Below are 23,705 nucleotides of genomic sequence, written 5' to 3' on the forward strand. Positions count from 1 at the left end.
AGTGGCTGGGGAGAGGGCTTTGTACCTGGTACTGCTTGTGTCCTGGAACAGTAGGTGACCCTGTTGTGCAGCCACTTTGTCTGTTTCATATCCACACCTAACCTGGATGCGTTTCTCATTCAGAGCTTTTTAACAGGAAAGTGGTGCAAGGAACCCACATGTCATTTTTAGGTCGTTTTTCTTTGTGTAGGGTATGTGTGCATGCTACTTAAGCATAATAAAGTGCAATTAGCTGAATTGTGAAAAATTAATATCTTATGTCTGACGCTGGTAGAACAATGATAATTTGCTCACAACATCCAAGTGTGGATCTGGTTAGCAGTGGTATAGAGCTCTCAAAGTCCTAAGCTCCTGGGTCTGTTTCATGTTCTGCCACTTGCTTTCTGTGTGATTCTAGAAAAAGATACAATTCCTGTTTACCTCAATCTCTTCAGTTCCTAAAAAATGATTATCATGTTGATTCACCTTTTTATGTTATTTCTAGTTCCTATCACTTAATGGTGTGCTAATCAATGACAGAGGGAATTTCGATGACCACATCTTGGCAATAATGACGTTAGAGATTTTGTTGTTGGAAATGTTAAGATGTCCAGATGTCATGTAGAAAAATAGTGTGTAGATATGTTAGTTCTCAGGCCTTTCCCATAGCATCCAGGCTTGCTGTTCCTTTTAGTATAACCTTTCCTTTTTCCTGTTTTCAGAGACCTGAAGCCTTCAACATTTTGTCCCTTTTCCTGATTAAGATATTATTAGAAACATTTAGATCTTGTTGCAATAGAAAGATAAATCACCTGATGATTCATACTTTTCTTACAAATGTTTTCTTACATATTTTTGAAATATGGAGAAGTGTTAAACCAGGTTAATGAATTTCCTCTCTACTTTTAGCTTTCCGTTACTGACAGAAGAACATCAAGAAAAATGAGTTTTGAACAAAAGTAACAGACTTCTTTTATATGCTTTATGTAACAGATGGCAACAGTTTGTTTGACTCGATGGCTGGTGGAATGCGTCTGATCGTTAGCTGCATTTCCTCCTTTCTCATCCTCTCTCTGCTGCTTTTCATGGTCCACCGGTTACGCCAGAGGCGGAGAGAGCGCATAGAGTCTTTGATTGGAGCAAATTGTAAGTACCTTGTATCTGTAATGAGTCTTGATCTGAGCAGTGTATGTGCTTAAGAGTAAAGAGAGCAGAAGAAATACAAATCTGTGGAAAACATGAGCGAAAGTCTGCTTATAAGTTCTAGTCAGTACGGTACCTGAACATAGCTCTATACTGGCTGCATGAACTGCTCATGATGTGTACAAGTTTTGGTTCTCTGAATCACTCCACATTCAAAGAAAAAACTTTTATGTCAACACTTACCTTGTGCCTCGTACTTATTATTGACACATTGAGGTACATAAAAGTGAGAAATGTCACAGTCCTGCTTGACTGTGCCTGTATATGTGTGTCATAGTAGGTTCTTCAAACCTGAACTTTTTTAGCCAATAATGGAAAAATATTTTTTGTTTGTACGTGGTCCAAATCTGTAATATCTTCTATGTGTGAATGATCTCCTTAGTTTGAAGAGGTTAGGTTCAAATTTAGATGTGATGCAGGACAAACAAGCTTGGGAGCAGGCGGGCCTGGGTATTATTGTGTAACTGCAGTAAGTTGACTAGTATAGGTTATGTAGACTTTTTTAGGTCTTTGGGAGACATGAGTTCCTTGGGTGTGAAAAGTGGAAAAAGGTGTTGAGATCTGCCTTAAATTGAAGAAGAAAGCATGGTATAAAGTCACTTACTACTTTCTCTTCTCTTGAAATAGTGCACCATTTTAACTTGGGCCGCAGGATGCCTGGTTTTGATTATGGTCCCGATGGTTTTGGAACTGGCCTTACTCCACTGCATCTTTCAGATGATGGGGAAGGTGGGGCATTTCATTTCCATGATCCACCTCCACCCTATACTGCTTACAAGTACCCAGATATTCAACATCCAGATGACCCACCTCCTCCTTATGAGGCTTCTGTCAATCCAGACAGCATCCTTTGTTCCACTCCAGGTACGCAGGCAATAACTTCTCTCTTCTTCTTTTTCATTTTGGCTAGAAAGTAGATTTTTTTTTTTTAAACTATAATCATGTGTTTTAGTGATTGTGATGGGAAAATATATTTCAAGGTAAAATCTCCTATTTCTACATTAGAGAAGTCTTTTGTTAAAAATGTATCATTAAGCTTGTTTTTTCTCAAAGGTTCTTTGGATACCCTGAAATCCATACTGCAAGCAGTTTAACTCTTAGACCTTACCTATTTTCAAGCCTTACCTTGGATGTGTTACCTGGTTGTCTAGTTTCCACTGTGCTGGTGTACCTTTTCTGGTCTTTTGGAGACAGGTCTATAGAGATGGGTGTTAAAAAGTAGAACAGATTTCGAGTACAAGAGATTTTGAATAAAATATATCCAGCATCTTCTTTCCTCCCCACTTCCCCCACCCACACCCCCCAAAAATTGACCAAAAATACCACTTTCTAATGATTCATCCAGTGCTCTTCAGTTTTGCAGCTGTGATATTCACATACTGTAGAAATCATCCCAGTTTGGGATTTTATAGCAGCATATCTCACAAAATAAGTGAGCCTGATTAGTGCAAATATCTTATTTATATATTGAAGTTTTATTTTTGCTGCATAGTTTTCCTCTTTTGCGGTGTCATCTCTTTGTGCATTAATGCAAAACCAGGAAAAATTCAGAGCTTCCAGAAATGCAGATAGTAAACCTACTTGGGAATGGGAAATTATATACTTCAGGTTCTGATTCTGCTTGGTTTTTGTCCTTTGCAGATGGAGTTCTTTCTCAGACTGTGCAAAGCAGTCCTCCATCACTAGGAAACTGTGATGTATCCCCGCAGCTTACAGAGGGATCGCTTCCTCCCTCAGTTGGTCCTTCTCCAGTGGAGCTGGAAGACTCTGCTGACAGCAGCACCTTTCTTGTCCCTCCTGACACACCGCTAAATGAAAACACACCGGCAGAAACTCTTACGGGCAGCCGTCACAGCCACTGTTCTCTCAATACCATTGTATAAAGGAGCAAAAAGCCGACTGCCAGTCAGAAATAGTTTTAGCAACTGTTTGCACAGACAAACACTAATCCGTGATTTGAACTTCAGAAGGAATCTCCACTTTGTTTTCTGAACACTGCTTTTATGTTCTAGATTAGAATTGTGCCTCTCGTTTTTTGGCTGTTGTTATTCATTCACTAATCGGTTTGTCCTGTAAATATGGATTGTACAACTGCTCTTTTTTTCCATTGGCTGTGGAAAAGAGTGCAGAGAATTCCTTTGACTTCTAAGGAGGTGAAAAGTATGGGTAGTTTTTTTGGGTTTTGTTTGTTGTTTCTTTTTTTTTTTCCCCTTAACCTGAGAGGAAACAGAATCTACATCAGAAAAAAGCTGCTTGGATTTGGCTGGATACCACTGGACCCAGGGAACAGACAATGGAAAAAGGAGGGTGGGGGCAGTCACCGTTCAGTCACTTGCTTTCTCTCTTGCTTCAGTGCTACACTTGGAAAACGCAGAGAAGATGGGACTGCAGGGGAAGGGGCTGGGGGCCTGTTTTACAGAGCGGGAACACTGAGGAGCTAAAACACATGCCACCAAGTAAGAGTTACGCAGTATAAAACATTTGTGTGTCTTGATCTGCCTTGCTGTTTCAGAACACTGTAGAGACTGGAGGATGAATGACCCACGCAATATATGACTAGTGGGTACTAAGAAAACTAGGATTTACAATTGCAATTATTTGTTGTTGGTAGCTGCAAAATCTGGTATTGTCGGGTAAACTTCTGGCCCATAAAGAAAACTGAGTCTGTGTAATGCTTGGGTCCCTTTGGTAGAATCCTCACATATGTGAGGTAGTACTTTAGGGAAGGGACGGGGAGCAATTAACTTTGATGCAGTCTGATTTCACTATATGAAGCCCCTGTTTGTTATAATCCCATAAGGAAGTTTGAGGTATTTTTCTTTGTAGTTTAGCTCCTTTACAGTGAACAGTTGCACAAGACTGGCCTGGATAAAGACCCTTGTTCTTGCTTTTCTTATTGCATGCTATATTTAGCATGTTAAGTGTGTTTCCTCCCTTCCATTTTGCTTCTTTACAGTTCTACAAATATAATTTAAAAAGTGATCAACATGCACTGTAAGTGATGTTTAATTCTAATTGGACACTTGTTTCTTAGCCAAGTCCCATAAATTGCCAACCCTATTCTAGAGATTTCCCCTGTGCCCCCCAAACCATTTATCCAGGTCCCACAAGGGGTTATAATGAGGTTGGTGTACTTAATAAATCAGTTTCAGTCTGATATGTCCTCTTAAATTTCCCCCTCAGATTGAACTCTTAATTTACAGATGGCAAAAAGATTCCTTCACCCCCCCACTAAACCTAAAGTCAAGCACTGTTGGTGTTGGTAATGAGTGCAAAATACTCTTTACAGGTGACTTTAAGTTTGATTTCAGTGTACAAATAATTTACCCTTTCCCCCCATCCTTCTCTTGCCTCTGCTTCTCCTTGACTTACTGTAGCAGTCAACAGATGAGATGAATTATAAGGAATTTGTAAAGAATGTCCCTTGTGAATGTTCTCCTGTTACCTTATGAAGGGTACAAGCCTAGAGGGACAGGAAAAAAACACTGCATGAGGGTGTGTATGTGATCTATTTTTCTAGTAATGATGAGAAATCATACTTGTATGACAAATCCTAACCCACTGTTGTGGTTTCCCAGTGCAGCTGACTCTTTCCCCGTTGAATATGCTGCTACTTTCTATTCTGTCTTGCCTATAGGCTTATACTGTACTTGGGGATGGGTCTTGACAATTCAACTCCTTTTGCACAGAAAACTGTGAGTTTCATTATTGGGATCATATCTGGTGTCTTGACATTCAGACACTTACTAACAATCTTGAATCCATCGCAGAGCGTGAATCACAGTTGTGGGGTGCGCTGCTGGCACACGAGTGGGAGGAAGCACTGTTAGGAAGCCTCTCCAGCTGGAGCCGTACCACCGCCCGCGTCCTGCTCTCTGGTTTGACTGGCTCTAACAGCAGTGGTACGAAACGAGAGGAGCAATTCTCCTCCCTGTGGGATCTCTTACTGTCTCCTCCTCTGAGTTCAAGTCCTGGTCTAATGAAGTGGATGGATAGCAGTAGTCAGAACCATGCGTACAAATTATTGAGCATTTCTGAAGTATGAAAATAAAGCGGGTTTTGTGCATTTTTGAGCACATTCATACGTTTTATACATTGTATGTACTGATTTTTCTTTAGTTTTATAGGTACGAATGTGTGTGTGTGCGTGTGTGTTTCTGGGTGGCGAGATATATATATATATATACATATACATACTGTAGACGGTAACCTTTGTGCTGTGTCCAGCTAGGTGAAGCTAAGCACTGGGATATAAACTAGGCTCTTAGGGTTAATACTTCTCTCAAGCTGGCTACACTCTGTTGTAGGACAGGGTGTGATAGTGTACACTTAAGTAGGATGCAAAGTCTATGCTACTACAATCTGTTCCTGAAAAATATTTTGTTAGCAGTGCAAACTAGAAAACTTCCAATTTCTTTTGAAGCCAGATGGAATATTTGTTCTTTGTAGTATCCTAGCGCAATAACAAAAGGCCTTTTGGCTTGGTTTAGTCTCTGAAGCTGTGTTTTGTGGCCGAGGTGAACAGATACCTTACCTCACACTTCTCCTAACACTGCGGGAATCTGTTCGAATTTTTTTTTTTTAATTTTACTGTCAGTTCTGTGGTGAATTTTATTTGAAAATAAGCTCTGTTACAACTGGCAACTTCATGGTGGCTCCTGGTTATAGCTATTCCAAATGGAAGTTTCTTTGTAGAAGCCTCAGTGTGATATTTTCCGCATTGCTTCTGAGCCTTTCCCACTTGTGTATTGGCACGGAGGCTGCTTTTTTCTCTCTTTTTCCCCTATCCTTCTTCATCTTAACTGTAAACAAGGGAAATTTTGCCTTGAACGGAGCAGCTCACTAAGTACAGCTTGTTTACCTCTCAGTGAGCTTCTAATTTGGCAATAAAATTGTCATTTTTTTTTCCTTTTAATGTAGCTTTTTCACATTGAGTACTTTCTCTTGGAGTAAGAGCCTTTGTAGCAGAAAACGTCACAACTACTCAGACCTCTGGACCAACTGGGGAAGAGTTGTTTTCTTGACAGCAGTTGACTCCTCAGCAAACCTTCCTTGCCCTTGGCAAGGTGACTGGTAAGCAGTTTGTCCTGAGCACCAATTACAGAGGGTTGATGCTTGCCTGAGGAAGACCTTTCTGTTTTGATGGCCATTCGATTGATGAGATCTTTGGAGTTATTTTGTACAGTGAACTCTACCCCACCCACACCCTCCCCCGCTTTACTCCTCTGGATGTTTTTCTTAACTACTGACACATCCCAAATACCCCTCCAGCCCCAGTGGAGGAGCTGGCATTACTGCAGCATTTCTCTAGGATGTCTTTGGCTGCAGTTGCTGTGAAGTCGCAGCGCTCAGTTCTGCACAGGGCTCGCGCCTCCCATTGTGGCCTGGGACAGAACCGCTCCTCAGGTTCTCGACGCCCCGTCCTTATGACGTACTGTGGTGCCATATTGAGGTCTCTGCTGTTCTTCAAGAACAGCCCTAGGTAGTCACTTCTGTCGGTGGTACCGGTGGTACCTGTACACGGTCTCACAGAAGCCTCTAATTTCTCTATTAGGTGAGTTGTAGAGTAATGTTAGAAGGATGGTGGGTTTCATTCTGTGCTAGATCATCAGAACTGTCATTCACATGTACAGCTTGTCTGCTTAATGTTCGCTCTTGTCTAGTCTTGAGCCTCAGACTATTCCTTTACCCATCCATGCCAAGACGCTGATCTAGAAGAAGAATGAAGTAGGTGGAAAACTTTTTCTGAAGGCTTCATCTTACAGTCAACGGGTGCTCTGCCTCCACAGGTGTTGTGGGGTGATGGCCTGTTCATGCACCTCTCAAGTATCACTTAGGAAGAAAATGTTTTTGTGATCAGTAATTATTACTGTTTTTTTCCCATCTAATGTTAAATTAATTTGAAGCTGTTTTTAAAGATGTTTCTTGTCTTTCAGATGTGGCTTTTCAGTGGCAAAGCACTGACGTCATAATTGCCTCATACAATCCATAACACATGTCTCCTTTTTTTCAGTTGCTGAAACATATTTTTTTCTCCCTAGCTAAGGAACATGCAATGTACAGAAATTTGTTTTAAATTTCCCTTACAAGTTGGGAGCTGCACCCTAAAATTAGAGCAGATGAGTGTAGAGGAGGCAAATCAAAATTCATGCATTTTGCTTCTGACGTTCCCCAGTTGCAAATGGAATAGGTGTTTCTTTGGAATAGATGCTTTTGGTGGCAAAGATCTGCTTCCCCTAACAACAGTCTGCATTACCTGCCTGCTACGGTACAACATAGCTTTAATTTTCCAGTATTGTGCACCTTGAATGTTGAGTGGGTTGGAGTCGATACCAGCGGAGATGCTGCGCTTGCAGGCTGCGTGCGGGGCCGTGCTGCGCCGTGCCCGAGTGTCGGGCTGGTGGATGCCTGGGAAGGGAGGCTGTGAGAGAGAATGAGACATTGCTTTTTACCTTCTCCTGGAAAATAATTTTAGCCAACACTGCATTTGCAGGCTTCTCCTGTGTAGTTGGTTTGTGACTGGACTTAACTGTGGCAGTGTATAAAAGATTTTGATATTCTGTGAAATACCATGTAGAATTTAAATTTGATACTATAATAATTCAGTCCCTGTGACACTGGTTTTTTGTTTTAACTTCTTTATTTGGGGTTGGCACTAATCTTCCTTTTTTTTCCTCAAGATGCTGTGAGAAACATTTCATCCAAATGCCAAATAAATTGTGTTCTGTAAGAGAAATGGCCTGTTCCAATGTCTCCTGATTTCTGCATCAATGTGGTTCCTCGGCATTGCGAAGGAAGGTTTTGTTAAATTACGCTTCTGAGCTGTGATCTTGCAAAAAGATCAATAGATGCATTTAACTTCAAGCAGGGAGGCTGCCAAAGACTCTTTGTGTACAAATACCAGTGGAATTTACCTATATTAGTGTAATTTTAAGAAAGTCTTGGCTGTATACCCAAGAAGCTGAAGGGCAGCCTAAGTCCCTCTGCCCTCTCCAGACCTGTGGGCAGAGGCCGAGTCCCTGGGCAGGAGGTGCAGGTGGCTGTGCTGGGTGTGAGGGGGACCCTTGAGTCCCCCAGCTCCTGGCGAGGGCTGGCAGGGCTCTGGGGAATGAACCGAGTCAGTCAGAGTGTTGATGTGGTGTCGGGGGGGGACGGTGTTAACAGCGGGGATGCTGGTCGGAAGGCCTGGCAGGAGGTCTGGCTCTCTTGACCTCTTCAGATGTTCCAAAATTCAGGCTCCAAACTTTTCATCAAATTCCCAGAGGAAGGTTTTGAGTACTGCACCCTTCCCTCTGCAGTGTTTTACACTCCCTACGTGGTATTGCGGGCTGGAGAGGGGGCCCTGGGGTGACCTTGGGTGCCTGGCAGGAGAAGCCTTGGCCGAGAGCCGTGTTTTGGGGTGTGCGGGGGGTTTCCCGTCTGGCACCCGAACCTGTCTGTCATTCAGGGAGATGTACAGCAGGTGGCGTTTCTGCTCAAACCACCCCGAGCTGCTTTACATCACTGGCGATGGCGGTTCCCCTTGGAGCTGGGGAAATGAAATGAGCCGGGGCGTGCAGGGGGAGAGGCAGCTCTCCTGCCCCAGGCCCCTTGGCCTGCAGTGAACAGGGAGGTGATGCTGCCCCTCCTGCAAGAGCCTGGAAAACTCAATGATTTAATAAAGCTGGCTCATAGCGGGAAACATTCCCATGAAAGAACTTGCCTGATAAATAAGCCTCTCTGAACAGGTGTGCTGGTTTGGTAATGTGGAATCACAGCTGGAGCTGGCAGGCTGCTGGGTTACGGGAGGGAGCGGCACCACACCTGAGTCAAACAGCCCTATCTCCTGTCCCAGCCAGGTGTGTTCAGCATCGCTGCTGCGTGCTGCTGTGGAAGTTACTTGTCCTGTCGTACCTACTCACAGCAACACAACTTGAGATTCCAAACACTGATGTGGTCGGCATGCTGGTTGAGAGATGGGTCCCTTTGGCGTGGGCAAAGCTGTGCTACTGGCACCTACCCCTACCTCTTCTGAGCACCCTGGGCAGTGGGTGCGGTGCCACAAGGCCCCTCACCCCTGTCCTGGTGACAGCTCAGTGGCCTGCAGTACAAGTCCTGGAATTGGATTTTCCAGAGCCAAATTCACTTTACCTGGGGGAAGTAGTTAAAAACTAAAAACTGGCCTCATGATCCCAGCCTGCCATGAGAGGGACTGGTTTTGGGTGCAGGGAAAGAGTGCAGCTCCTTTTCACACAGTGCAGTCCTGGCCCTGGTGACGCCTGCCCACACTCCCGCGTTGGGAGCTCAGGTCCTAGAAACATTCACTGCTTTCTTGTGAGCTGCTGGCCTTGCAGTGTTTGCTGGGAGTGCTGCAGAACAAGTCCCCGCAGCGTTGCTGGGCTGTCCCCGTGCCCTGCTCGTGGCCGCATTGCTGAATGCCATCCAGTGTGCAGTGTCACTGTCACCGCGGGTGCCGTGGAAGGCTCTGCTCTCCCTTTCCTGTGCCCGCAGAGGGCAGCTGCCACCACAGCCGCCTCCATCGCTGCTGGACCTGGACCAGCACAGTTCCCAGAGCTTCATCTCTGCTCCAGGCCACGAGATGCTGGTTCAGCTGCAGGCAATGGGACACAGCCCTTCCTTTGCTGCTGGTCTCAGGGACAAACGTGTCTCTGTAGCAGCTGCCTGATGTCATGAGTGCTTGGAGGGACTCGGTCTGGCAGGGACCGTGTTGATGCTGCAAGATCCTGTGCAGATACAACTTGCCCTTCCCTCCTGCCCTCTTGTTGCCTGGGGACAGGGGTGATGCTGTGGCTGCTGGGAGACACCAGGAGTGTCTGGGGACACACTTTGACAGGGGGCAGCTGTCAGCATGGACACTTGGATGTTGTGGCAGGGGCATTGCTGGGCAGCCTTATGCTGTAAGCTCCTACCAGCTTAAAATGCATTTTCTTGGGAAGGCAATTAGCAGCTGCACATGTCTGGGGTGCTCAGCCCCTGGGAGAGGGCCGGGGACTTGAGGGTGTGGGTGAGATGTGTAAGGGCCACGTGCTGGCAGTGACCCTGGGGTGCCAGGCTCGGGGGGGGTGGGGGGGAGATGTCGCTGACCCTTGCAGCAGGAGCATGGGATGAATGGAGGGGCTGTGCAGTGGCGGGTGGCCAGCATGCATCTGCTGGCCACAGTGCCTCCTTTGTGCCGTCCCCTGCCCTGCTCCTGGATTTCTGCTGGGGCTAGCAGCAGCTTGTTACGGAGATCAAGGATCTTCATGGAAAATCAGAAGTGTCTGGAGTATTTATTGCCTGTGAACTTCTCCCCACTGAGCTTGCTTCTCTGGATGCCCTCAACCCTTCCTGCACCCATCCCTGAGTGATGCGAACCACACTCTGGCAGCTCAAGTCTGTCTTGTCGCTGTCCCCGTCAGCTCAGGTCCCTGGCTGGGCTCCCAGGCAGCAGCACAGGATTTACCTCCAGGAGCTGTTCTTGGCATCTCTGCTGCATGACGGTGCACGTGGTGGGGGTTCCCAGCAGGGTGGCACTGTGCCCACGACAGATCGATGACTGCAGCTTAAGTAACTATTTTTATTTTTCAGTGGTATTTTTTCCCCTATCATGGCTCTTGCCCTTGGTGCTGTCACTACGTGTGTCTGCAGGGACCTCACCCGCCTCCTGGCTCTGTGACAGCAGGACGATGGACATGGTCTCCCTACGAGGACAGCACAGAGCTGCAGGATCGGCTGCGAGCTCACCACCACCATGGCAGCAAGAGACTGGCAAGTACAGAGCGGCTCTTTTAAGGTTTGATCTGGTTCCTATAGAAACTGGAGGTTGCTCCTGCCTGGCGCTGGTGCCAGCAGTCGGTGGTGTGCCCCAAGGAGCAGGGCAGCCAGGGATGGGCTGGAGTGGGTTACGGCACAGTGCCTCAGTGCTGCCGCTGCCTCTCCACGTGCCTTGCAGCCCCCTCTGCTTCCTTGCTCTGCTCCTGCCCCTCAGTGGAGCCATGCTCTTCATCCACCTCTAGCTGTGCAGGACTCTCCGGACCCCACGGGGCCCTAGGCTGGATGTGCTGCTCCTTGCCTGGCAGGGCCCTTTGTGGGACAAGGGACTGGTTCTCACCATGTGCTGGGTCACTTCCTGCAGCACGGTGGTGCTGGTGTTCCCAGCCACGTGGTTTCTGTGGTGACGCTTCTGCTCTTGCCCTCGTTGCCAAAAATCACCACTGGAGAAGCCTTAAAACCTAAAAGGATAACCTGGGGGATATCTCTGCCCTGGTCAACACCCTGGGGGGGAACAGCCCAGGGGCAGTGAGACCCATCAGCTCCTGAGCCCTGAGGGTCTGGCCTTCTCCTCCACTGCCTGGCACTACGGGCCATCCTGCTGCCACCAGGTGGAGGTGGTGCTTGTGCCACTTGGTGGGCTCACATCTCCAAGGGAGGTCTTGGTCTTCCCTGGGTGCCAGAGTAGCCTCTCTCCTTCCTGGTGGCAATCAGCACAGGCTGTGGACCTGGTGACACCCTCCACCTTGCCTGCCCGCCCTTTGCGGCTCGCTCCGGAAGGATGATCCCAGCCCTCTGCAAACTACCTCATTGCTGGAGCAGGGGCCAAGCGTCAACCATGGCGTAGATCCAGAGCAGCTCAGATCCCTGTGCTGTCGCCCTCCTCTGCACCCCACACCCGTGCCCAAAGACATGGCTTGGTGCTGCCCAGGCACCTGCCTGGGTCTGGCTCTGCCCAGGGAGGGATGAAGGTACCCCAAAGAGCCCCCACCAAGGACAAGCCCCATGGGGTATGCTGTCCCCTTGTAGCACATGGCAGCCAAGCAGCTTTGCTGAGCCAGAGCCCATCCCCGGCCAAGCTGGCAGCAGGAGGCTTCTTCCTGCTGCCCTCATGCTGCTGCCGGGTTTGTTCATCCTGGCAGTGACTCGGCAGAGCTCCCGGCCAGGGCCAAGTGCCGGTGAGAGGAGCTGCAGGCTGGGCCCCATGGCCTCCTTTCCACTGCTGCCTGAAGATGGCAGGGATATTTTAGGAGAATGTGACAACACTATGCTCCTGTGTTTTCAGCCACTTCCTACCTGCCCACTGCGAGAGAGTAGCTCTGCTGGCAAGATACTGGCTCCTGTGGGACCTGCCTGGACGGCTGCAATGAGGATGGTGAGTGCTGCCTCCATGGTGGGGAGCTCAACAGCCATGTGCACCAGCCCGGGATGCCTGCACTGGGCTCCTGTGCTGCTCAGGCGGGTGCTGAGGCCCCTGCCCTGGCACTGCCCCCCTGCCCTGGCTGGCCAGTGCTGTGTAACTCTGAACCTGGGTTGCCACTGTGCGGCCTCGTGCTGGCTGAAGGGGAAAGGACCAAATCCTGCTCCATCAGTGTGCTGCTCCTTGGTGACCCCGGGGACTGAGGGTCCCCCATAGCAGGGCTGCAGAGGCCACCTGTGCCCCAAGGATGGGGTGCCGTGAGTTGCCCCAGGAGGGGCCTCTGTTTGCAGGGATGAGCAGGGTTCGGCTGTGGCTCCCTGTGGCACTGCCCACCCCTCATCAGGGCCCCCGATGGGAGCCACCACCCTCCTGCTGTGGAGGATGCAGGACCTGCTGCTGGCTGAGGGGTTGCCAAAGCTCGGGGGGAAGGTTGTCCCACAGCATCTGCCTGCAAAGTGTGGGAAGGGGATGGGGCAGAGCGGGTGCCTCCAGCCCCTTCTGACTACTGGCAACCCTCCTGAAGCCCATCTGAGGCCCTACGGCACCGTGCAGGGGTGGGATGGGGCACAGCAGGGATGCAGCCCAACTCCTGCTTTGGGGTTGGAGAGCAGGATGGTACTGGGTAGCTACCCCCGCACCCCTCGGAGGGGATTAGGTAGTGTGCTGCACCCCCAGGCTTTGCCAGCCCCCTGCTCTCCTGCCTTGTCCCTGCTGCCGGCCCTTGGGCTGGCATCCTGGGCAGGGGCCTGGCACGGCGCATGGGGCTGGCTGGGGGCCGGGCCGCTCCCCCCCGCCCCCCCCACCCCCCCCCCCCCCCCGGCTCCCTCCTAGCATCCGAGGAGTTAAATACTCAGCCCTTGTGATGAATATTTAACAGCAGAGCACAGGCTGGAGCGGAGGATTTCTCCGGGCTGCCTGGGCGCTGGCAGCGCTGCCTCCCGCCCCAGCCCCGCCGCCTGCCCGGGCGCACTGCGGAGGAGGACGGGGCGTCGCGGCGGGGCCGCCTGCCCGCTGCTGCCCGCCCCTGCCACCAGCATGGGGACGCAGGGGCTGGGGATAACTTTTCTGACTTTGCCTCTCGTCGTGCGAGCAGCCGCGGGAGGTGAGATGCGCTGCTTGCCCGCCCCCCTCCCGGGGTGGCCGGAGGGGACGGCGGGTCCCTGCGGTGGGAGAGGATGAGGGGTTGCGGGGTGTGGGGCTGGGGTGCGCCTGTGCCAGTCCTGTTTATTCCTTTCCTTTTCCCACATGCTGGGGGAGTGATGCGGGGATGGGGGGAGCTGCACCAGTAGGGCTGGAGGCAGGGACTGGGGGATCTGGTCTGGCCCAGGAGCCATCTCCAGCCCTTCCACTATCCTCCTGCCCTCCCACCATCCTCCTCCCCACTGGTGGATGTCCCCGCTGTGATGCCAGGCTCAGGGAGGTCTCAGCCTGCCTGGGGCTACCTGACCTGGCAGGAGGTGTCTCGGTCAGGCTCCCCTTGGGGTAATTCGGATTTTGGGCTTCAGCCCACCCACTCCACAGACCTGCACCACTGGGAGACACCAATGAGGATGAAACCTCTGAGCAAACTGGCACTGCTGTCCCAGGACTGAGGTGCTGGGGTGCTCACCTGTCTTTGGGCCAGGCTTGGCTCCTGCCAGAGGATGCTTGAGGTCAGGCGAGGTCTGGTGGGTGCGGATCCAAGGGTCTCCCAGGAGCTTGGCCTCCCCCTGGGCAGGGAGGAAATCTTGAGGTCCCTGCCCTGGGGACACTTTTGAGTCCTGTACTGTCCTGCTCCCGGCTCTCCTCTGGGGCTGGTGTCTCCTGTACAGCCATAGCAAGGACTGGGGTGTGGTGCTGCACGCTGGGGCGATGGGCAGCACAGGTGGAGGCAGGCAGCGCTGCCTTCGTCCTGCTGGTCCGAGTAGTTGTGGCTGCCATGAGAGCGTGGCTCAGCTCACCTGCAGCTGGCCCCATTGGCACGTCCTCTCGGCCAGCAGTGGGGACCTTTTGTGTAGGCTGGCCCCAGGCAGCACCGGGTTGCTCTGTGCCTCCTGTCAGGAGCAGGACAGGGAGCTGAGGAGGGATGTGAGCTGATGAGGGGTGTGCTCCCTGGCTCCCATTGCAGAACCAGTGGTCCTGGGTGGATGTGCAGACAGCAGGAGCAGGGCTCCAGTTTCCTCGGCATCTCCTTGGCATCCCCACGTCTGCTGCACTGGCACCCGGCATCGAGCGTGTGGTCCTGTAGCCACCCCGAGCGCAGGCAGCAGTGCTGGTGGGAGTTCGGCAGCTCTGGCTGAGGTGGCCCTGAGTGATGGGGCTGAGTGACGGGGTGAGCCGTTGTCCCCGCAGCATGGGCAGAGGCCTGCCCACCACCACCCCCTGCCTGCTGCAGCCCCCAGCAACCGCCTTCTGCTGCCAGCCCACCCACCGGGAGCTGCAGAAAGCACCAGGGGAGGGCTGCAGCAGCCCCCCCTCTGCTCCCCACTCACCCAGGGCTGCTGGAGGGCGGGCAAGGTGTCTGGTGTGGAGCGAGGGTCTGCCTTGACTCCCCAGGGTGGGTAAGGAGGGGATGGCCCCACAGCAGCTGGGAAAGGAGCCCTGCGAGCAGAGAGCTTTGGTCGCCTTGGAGCGGAGCAGAGTGATGCTGAGGGAGGTTTCCCTGCGGAGCGGCCGGGGGAGGTAGGGAGGGTGCGAAAACACCAGTGCCAAGAATAACCGGGATGAACACAAGTGCCGGCGGGACCCCGACTGCGATGAGGGGTGCCCTCACTATCGGGGGGGAAGGGTCTGGGAGTGGGTGCCTGTCTCTACCATCACCTGCCCTGAGCTCTCCTCTCTCCCACAGGGCAGTGGTGTTACGACTCACAGGACCCCAAATGCGGTGAGTGGTGCCATGTGTGGGGTGGGGGGTATCGGGGCTGTGTGAGGCTTGGACCCCTGTGTCTCCTCACAGTGCCTGGCTGAGGGCACCCTAGGCAGAATCAGCGAGGCCGCAGTGGGGAGCGTGGCTCTGAAAAGGGCAAATCCACCCACACCACACCAAGGCGGGAATAGTTAGAGCAGCTTCACTTTCAGATGTGCTGGTGTAGAGACTGGATACAAGCACCTGAGCCCCTTGGAGCAGCTCAGTCCCCGTCCCCCCACCCCAGCCAGGTCTGGGTGTTCCTGAGGCAACACCAGCCTCTCCCCTTTCACCTCAAGCAAATTAAATCCCATATTTAAAACATGCCATTAGCAATCCCAGGCAGGCGCAGGCATGGAGGGGACTGTGCGGTGCAGGGGCCCGGCTGGAGGAGGGACAGCTCCGTTTGGGCAGGCAGCTGCTGCCCGCGCTGGGGACGGGAAGCATGGCTGGGGGCACTTTGTCTCAAGGCATGTAAATAGCTTGTAAAAGGTTAATTAAGGATCAACGAGCATTTAATCAGCTGTTACGGCCCAACTGTTTTATAGCTCTTGGGTTTACATGCCCCATGCCCAGCTGCCGTGGCACATCGGCTGTGGCCAGAGAGCGTGAATTGCTGGGCTCCACTTATCCCTGTCGGACCAATGCTTGGTGTTACCATTGACTTAACGTCATCAGGCCAGTGGCGAGGGCATATTTCAGCAGGGGAGCAAGGCCGGTGGGAAGCGGCTTGGGCAGCGTGAAGCCGGCCATGGTCCCACAGCAGGGCTGCAGGGAATGGTACCTTAATGAAGGCACTGGGTAATTTGTGGGGCCACCTGGTAGCATCGTGCCAGGGAGGTGGTGAGGCAGCAGCACGACCAGGCTGAGACTCCCAGGTTTTCCAGGCAAAAAGCTGCCTGGAGTAATGAGACGAGAAGGGAAGGAGGTAGGACTGAGCCCAGGGGGCCAGGAGGTGGGGGTGAGCGTGTGTTTGTGGTTTTGTCTGCCCAAGAGGAAGGTTGGTAAATGCAAGAACTGAACCATGGGGCACTGCTGGGGAAACGGCTTCCCCGGGCTCCGGTTGTAGGGAATATGGGGGGGTGACAGTGTGTGGGTCAGCCAAAAGCTGCCCAGCCATAATGTGTGCCAGAGCAGAGCCAGTGGTGCCTGTGGAAGGATGCCCTGAGCTCCCCCGGACTGGGGGTGCCTGGGGTGGGCAGGGCTGGAGACCTAGGGGGAGCTTCCATTCCCTGGACGGGACTGCAGCCCAGCCCAACCTTCACCCTGAACACCTGCAGCTCGGGCTGGCCCGGGGCCACCAGGTGAAGGAGTGGGATGTCACAGCAGCCACACTGGAGCAGTGACCAGCAGGATGGCCAGCTAATCCCACAGCTGTGGACCGCAACGAGTGTTGTAAAAAGAGATGGTGCTGGGCTGATGAGTGAGCCACACATATGGGGTGTGTGGTCCGGCCATGGTGGCAGCTGTGGGGACCTCTGCTCACAGCCCCCAGACCGCATTGTGGGTTGGCAGTGGGTCCAGCCAGCATTGCTGCATCCTTGCCCAGCTCCTGCCGCGGTGACCCCCCACCCTGGGAGCTGCCGACGGGTGCTGTGTGGTCACGCTGGACTCCACGTGGGGTTTGCCCCAGGGTGAGCTGCATGGCCAGGATGCACTGTCACCTGCCACAACCGGACAAAACCGGCATGGGTAGGCTAAAATGTGGTAAAACCCAAACCATGTATTCTGTGAATGGGCCTTATGTCCTTCATCCCTCCTCCTCAGCAGCTCGTTCATCCTTCCCTTGCAGATGCTTTATGGGGTAGTTTGCTCCTTCTGTTTAGTGCAACCCCCTGCCCAGCCCTGCCGTGAGCCCCAGCCTGGGGGTCATGGGGGAGGACAACAGTTGGCACAGCCCCACAGTGAGAGTTTGCTTGCAGGGATGGTCAGAAGGGGCTGGGAGAAAAGCTTGCCCTTCACCAGTGGCAACGCGGAGGGATGGACACTGCTGCCAGGCTAAATATAGCCCCCAGCCCCGTGAGGAAATCCTGCTGAATTATGGATGAGGCTGCACTAAGTCCCTGCTCATCAACAGAGAGAAAAGTTGGCTGGGCAGGAGAGCAGCTCCTGCGGGATGCAGGCGAGCATGGCAGGGCTGGCAGGGACAACAGGGCTGGCTGGGGACCCAGCCACCCCTGGCCTGGTGTCCCCCCTGGGGGCGGCAGTGGCTGCCCGTTGTTCCCCTGCTCTTCCTCTGCAGGTCCCAGCCACTGGAAGGAGCTGAAAGCCACGTGTGGCGGCGACAAACAGTCCCCTGTGAACATCGACAGGCGCCGGCTGCAGCGGGACAGTGGCCTCGGAGACATCGTCTTCGAGGGCTATGATCAGGCCCCCCCTGGCACGTGGAGGCTGGCAAATGACGGGCACACAGGTGCGTGCTGTGCCTGGGCACACTCCTCTGCCCTGGCTCACCGGGCACCATCCTGTCTGGGGCTTGGCTCTGCCACCACTCCTGGGGTCTCGGGGTGGCTCCTGCCCTGTGGGTTTGTGTTAGTGCTAGGATGGAGCCTGGGGAGGACGAGCTGTGTCAGGGCTGTCCCCCATCCTTACCCTGTTCCACTACCCTTGCAGTGATGCTGAGCCTGGCAAGCGAGTCGGCTTCTGAGCACATCACCATCAGCGGGGGGGGCCTGCCTGGCAGGTACCGCGCGCTGCAGCTCCACTTCCACTGGGGCAGCCCAGTCAGGAACGGCTCTGAGCACACCCTCGATGGGCACCAGCTCCCCATGGAGGTAGGTGAGAAAAATCACCCATTATTCTCTCTGGGTGGCCCAGGTCCTTGGTGTGACAGCAAGGTGTGATGCTGGTGTGTCCCAAGGCTGCCATGCAGTGGGGGAACCAGGCTCTGTGACACTGCACTGACGGGTTCAGCCATTCTCCCTGTCACCACAGCCTTGCACTGATGGTGGGATAATGGACAGCTGCGGCACAGGGTACCTGGGTGATTAACAAGCAGCTGACATGAGACTCAAGGCTTTTCTTTACCATGTGTGGGCCAAGCTGCCTCATCAGAGGCACTCAGTGGGGTGGGGAGGTCTCTGCACCCCACTGGGACCGCACGCTGGGTCAGTGAACGCAAGCTGTGCCAAGAGCGTCAGGATCCTTCTGGAGTCTCTGTGCCTCTAAAATATTAATTACCTGCCAAAGGAGAGCAAAATTTATGTATTGTGGCTGGTGAGCACTCTGGGATTGCTGCCCCCCCCTTCCCCACCCCCTTCAAAGGATGCTCGCTTCATTGGGGTGCTCTGATCCTCCGAGGGGCTGCCCTGCGGAAGTGCCCGTGGGACCGGGAGGGCTTTTCTCAGACATTCAGTGTCTGACTGTCCCAGGCTGACCGAGGAGATCTGTGGGTGAGATCCCTGCTGCCAGGGCTTGGCCAGGGGCAGTTGACCATGCTTGGTCCCTGTGTGCTTTCCCCAGCTGCACATCGTCCACATCAATGTCAAGTATCGGACGCTGGCAGAGGCCAAGGGGCATCCCAACGGGCTGGCTGTCCTCGGCTTCTTCTTCCAGGTGGGTCTGCAGGGGCTCATGGTGCTGGTGGGAGGGGGCCCTCCGGGAACAGGCTGCTTGTGCTGTGGCTGGGGGAGCATTGTACAGCTGCCCTGAGGGAGCGAGAAGGAGCAGGAGGTGTTGGGAAACCTCAGTGGTGAAAGTTGCCATGACCCCCCTGCTGGCTTTGTGCAAAGGGGGTGCCAGCTGGGAGCTCATCCATCCCCTCTGTGGTGACGTGGGGCTGAGGCCGGCTCTGTCTGCGGATGCTCGGTGGTGCTGGATCACCCGGCTCTGCCTTGCACCAGCCCCTTACTCTCCCCCTGTGCAGGTCTCTGAAACCCCAAACACCAACTACAACACCATCGTGGCAGGACTGAGGAATGTCTCCCACACTGGTGAGTTGCCTCCTCGTTGGGGTGGGGGAGAAAGGGGAGAGACCCCAGTGAGGGGGAGCAGGGGTCCGCCCCGGCGAGTGTGTGTGTGGGGACCTGCTGGTCCATGGAGCCATATGGCTGAAGGGAGACTGATGGGGGTGGCCCTGCTGTCCCACCACGGGATGGGCTGAGTGCCCACGTCTCTCCACGCAGGGGATGCTGTGGATTTGGCTTCCACCTTCCGCCTGAGCACACTGCTGCCACGCACCAGCCGGCTCTCTGGGTACTACCGCTACCAGGGCTCCCTCACCACCCCTGACTGCAGCGAGGTCGTCGTCTGGACTGTCTTTGAGGAGCCGGTGGAGATCGGCCGGGAGCAGGTACTAGCATGCACAGCCCCACTCTCCAGCACCCAAAACCCCTGGGTGGCCCCTCTCCTTGACCTTCCTGACCTGTAAGCAAGAGCACAGGGAAAGTCATCTCTATAATAATGCTCCTGGCAATTAATTAATTTTATGAGGGGTAAATAATGGAGCTATGGCCACCTGCCAGTGAAGAGAAATCCCATTTGTAGTGATCTCTCACCCAGCCCCAGTGTTCAGAAAGCAAAATGGGAGCAAACCCATTGGAGCTCGAAAGAGGCTCCAAGGAGATGGATGGATGGATGGATGGATGGATGGATGGATGGATGGATTTCTCCTCTGCTGCCCAAGCATCTTAGTAGACGTATTTCCTTGGGGGTGTCATGGGCCAGCCACTCTTGAAGTGCTCAGCACAGGCAGCGAAACACCATTAGCTCCTTTAAAACTCAAGAGCTGATCCTTGCAAGGCCCTTGGCTCAGGTACTTACCCTCCAGGTCTGGTTCCAGGAGAGCAGTGAGGGGTGTCAGGAGGACACCCGTCAGATGGGGCCATGCTGTGCGTTTTGTGCCATCAGCTGTGGGGCAGCACAAAAGGGGGCTCACAAGTGGGTGGGGGCTGGGGATGCCCAACAAAGCAGCTGCCCACCCCTGCCTCTCCTCCTGAGCAGCTGCAGGCGTTCGTCAGCACCCTCCACTTCCCTGCCGCCGGCCCTGTGCTCCTAAAAATGACTAACAACTTCCGCCCGCCGCAGCCCCTCCGCAGCCGGAAGGTCTTCGCCTCCAGGGCGGCCACGGCCAGCGGCGGGTCCCCGTGCAGGGACCGCTGCCAGCTCCTCTCCCCCCTGCTCCTGCTAGCCCTGCTTGGCCCCTTCTCACCAACCCTGTAGAATCTGGCCCAGCCTTTCACCAGTCTCCACACAAGCATCGCCCTGCTGCAATGGTGACGGGAAGGCAACACATCTGGTTCGTGGGTAAATGGGAAAAAAAATAACAAAAAAATGCACGTCGAGACCTCAGCTGGGTGAAGATTTTGCATACCTGGATCTCTGCAGAGGTGAATCTCTGCAAGCCCGGAGCCTCCCTTGCGAAGCCCCTGTAGCCAGGTGGTGGGGGCCACCAGGAGGGGATGCTGGAGGGACTGGAATAAAGCCGAGGTCCTCGCTGGTGGCTGCGGGTTGCTGCCTCTTTGGCTCTGTGTCCCTTCGGCGTTGCTGGGGCAGGGTGCTTGGCATGGGGGTGCGGGCTTAGTGGGGAGGGAGCTGGGGGACGGTGTCTGGGTGGCATTCGGGGATACTGGCCCTGCACATGGCTGCGCAGGCGGGTGTGAGACTCTCCCTCTCCTCCCTGTGCAATAAATTCCCAGGGCCAAATCCTGACCCCGCATGTGGCTCAGGGTCCTTGCAGCCCCTGTGCTTGAAGATGATGCCCTGTTGCTTTCCCCAGGGTTGGGGCTGGCTGATGGAGGGATGGGGCTGTCCCTGGGGATGCAGCACCCCTCCATGCCCTGGGGCAGGACACAAGGAACCGATGGCTCTTTCCACGGAGCTAATTTTAGGCTGGCAGAAATAGCTGCAGCTGCTGGCGCTACTTCTGTGCTACCTGGCAAGGTGGAGGCAGAGCCAGGGCCCAGGCGAATGGGGTGGTTCATAATTAATGTGCTGGAGCTCCAGGCATGTTCCCGTCTCCTCCTGAATTATGGGTGCAAGAGCACAGGTTGTTGTCTGGAGCAGAGTGGGGCAGGTTGAAGTTTTCATCCTTTCTGGGGGGAAAATGCTGCCACTGCAGGGCTCCAGCCCAACCCAAGGGATGGGTGCTGCATCCATGGGTGCAGAGGACTTGAGCATCCTCCTGGCACGAGGCTTGGGCTCCCTCTGAAGCCTGCAGCAGGGAAAAGTCATCTCCAGTGGGTAAAGGGGCCCAGCTGCCGAGCCCATGACCCTCCCACTGGGGTGCTCGCAGGCCCCCGTGGGTGCTGGGGCTCTATAAACCCACCCCAGAGCTCAGGTGTGGGGACTTAGAGCAGCCACCCTGCTCCAGAGAGGGGAGGGCAGAGCTGGCGCTTGTGCCCTGGGGTGCTGGGTGCCGGTGGGCGTGTGGCACACGCAGGGTGCCGAGCGTGGGCTGCTGCGGCCCCCTGCCACCGCCGTGGTGGTGGCCGTTGCTCAGCTCGGTCACTCCTGCGGGCTCCGGCTGGCACCGGCTGGCAGCAGCGGCCTCGCTCGGGGCCTCTGTGCTGACCTTTCCTTAGGGCCAGAAACGCCCTGGCCCCTGCCCCCGCCGTGCTGGGGGCTCAGGCCGGGCAGAGCCGGCAGACGTGGGGTCACGCTCGCCCCGTGTGCCCGGGGCGGGCTGGGCTGTCCCCACCCGTGTCCCCCCACACACCCCTCCCGCGTGCTGCCGTGCCCAGGTACCGCCGCGGGAGGGGGACGCGGACACGAGGGGGACGCTCGCGACACGCGGGGGCCGGACCGCAGCGCCGCGGCGGCCGCCAGGGGGCGCCCGCGTGCCGCCCGCCACCCCCGGGGTCCCCGTGTCCCCCCGCCCCCCCCGCTCTGCCCTCTGCTTCCCCCCGCGTCCCTCGTCCCCCCACGTTCCCTCTATGTCCTCCATGCTGCCTGTACCCCCACATCCCCCCGTGTCCCAGCACTCCCCTCTGCCCCGCCGCGCAGCCCAGCCCCAGCCCCTCGCACCCACAGGCCGTGGAGCGACTGACTGCCCCACGGGCGTGCCCTGGCCCAGGTGGCAAGAGCGGCGGGTTCAGCTGCAGGGTGTGGTGGGATCTGGTCAGCCACGGTGACCCCCGAGTGGCCGTAGCCCCCCAGTCCACTCCATTAGCAGGCCAGGATGCAAGGGGCAGCGGGGCACTGGGGGCAGGTGTTGCCTGCTGAGGCCCAAGGGCAGCAGGGGACCAAAAAGTCTGACGCGAGCCCTGGGAGCAGACACCCCTGTGCTCGGGGTCCCCAGGTCCTGGGGTCCCCAGCTCCTGCGGCCCCATCCCGGCTGGCTGTGGTGTCCCTGGCAGAGGACGGTAGCAGCACCAAGCAGGGCCAGGCAGCCAAGCCCTCTGTGTGGCCAGACAGCAAAACCACCCCGAGGGCTCGGCACACACTGTGCATCCCGCTGGGACCGCAAATTTGGGGAGATGCTGTGCCTCTGGGAACACTGGGCTGCTCCGCCTGCCTGGGTAAAGGACCTAGACCCCCCCCTGCCCCCAGACTCTTTGCTGAAATGGGGTGAAAAATGGCTTTTCCCATCTCCCGCCCTCCCCACGGCATGGCCGGGCAGCGATGCTCTGGGTGCCACGTACTGGAAAGTTTGTGCCGAGAAAGCAATGCATGCCGGGGCTGGGGCTATTCCTGGCTCCCAGGTGGTGTTCGACCGAAGTTGGCTCTTGTTTTCGACCTGGCTGTAATTTTAGCAAAGGCTGTTCCTGAGCAGCGGGGCTGTGGTTGGCACAGCTGCCCAGGGTCAGCTGGCTCAGCTGGGGGCTTGGCGATGCGTGTCAGCACCCCACTGCCCACAGCCTGCTGGGCTGTCTGGCCAAAAGCGCCCAAAACATGGCAGAAATGCTTAAACCTGATGTTCTTCCCCTGCCGTGGCTGCAGAAGAAGGGGAAAGCGCTGGGGGTCTGCTGTGGCTGGGGCCAGCGACGTTTGCTCAGGCTGTTGGTGAGGGTGGCACTGACTGGGGTGCAGGATCCAGCCCTGGGGTGCACCCCTCAGTCTCCCCCCGCCACTGGCTGCAAAAGCCGTGACACTGGTACTGCTCACCCCGGCAGGCTGTGGAGGGGGAGAAAACCAAGTTCGGCTTAAAGTCCTCCCTAACTGGCTGAGTCAAACCCTTGTGTTCCCTCCTGAGGGCCCAGTGGGGACCGTGGCAGCCACCTCCACTGCACCCATCAGCCACCACTGCCACCCTGCACTAACATTCCCTAGAAATTTCTTCACATTAAGCTAAAAGAACCCCTTCTTGGGAGTCCTAACAAGGGCTGAAACTTAACGGCCATATTTCTCCAGGCGAGCAGAACCAGCCCTGTGATAAAACCTCTCCATCAGCACACCTGCCTGGAGACACATGGCTGTTTACAGCAAATATTAGCAGAAAACAAGGGTTTTCTTGGTCCCCAGAGCAGGCTGAAGCTCTGCTGGGAGTTTTATTTTTATTATCACGCTGAACAGGAGATGATAAATATTTTG

The 23,705-nt window shown here is 54.7% G+C and overlaps 2 protein-coding genes across 5 annotated transcripts in view; both read left to right on the top strand.

Annotated features, from left to right (window-relative positions):
• The window catches only part of DGCR2 (DiGeorge syndrome critical region gene 2), a 50,075-nt gene extending 42,157 nt beyond the window's left edge, over window positions 1-7,918 (top strand). For all 3 annotated transcript variants that reach the window (XM_074920947.1, XM_074920948.1, XM_074920949.1), the window contains 3 exons: window positions 973-1,125; window positions 1,810-2,046; window positions 2,824-7,918. In XM_074920947.1, coding sequence (XP_074777048.1) covers window positions 973-1,125; window positions 1,810-2,046; window positions 2,824-3,065 — 632 coding nt within the window. In that variant the 3' untranslated portion in view covers window positions 3,066-7,918. The remainder of the gene's footprint in view (window positions 1-972; window positions 1,126-1,809; window positions 2,047-2,823) is intronic.
• Window positions 7,919-13,346: 5,428 nt separating this feature from the next.
• On the top strand, window positions 13,347-20,582 carry LOC141967533 (carbonic anhydrase 15-like). Of its 2 annotated transcripts, none has more exons than XM_074921418.1 (8): window positions 13,347-13,454; window positions 15,180-15,215; window positions 17,479-17,649; window positions 17,850-18,010; window positions 18,699-18,791; window positions 19,102-19,168; window positions 19,361-19,527; window positions 20,178-20,582. In XM_074921418.1, exons 1-8 carry the CDS (start codon window positions 13,388-13,390, stop codon window positions 20,394-20,396), a joined length of 981 nt encoding a protein of 326 aa, XP_074777519.1. In that variant the 5' UTR covers window positions 13,347-13,387; the 3' UTR covers window positions 20,397-20,582. The 2 variants fall into 2 exon arrangements, with proteins under 2 accessions (XP_074777519.1, XP_074777520.1); XM_074921419.1 differs by having other exon boundaries at window positions 20,262-20,582.
• Window positions 20,583-23,705: the final 3,123 nt, after the last annotated feature.

Source organism: Athene noctua, chromosome 17 (assembly GCF_965140245.1).
Source record: "Athene noctua chromosome 17, bAthNoc1.hap1.1, whole genome shotgun sequence".
Classification (NCBI taxonomy): Eukaryota; Metazoa; Chordata; class Aves; order Strigiformes; family Strigidae; genus Athene; species Athene noctua.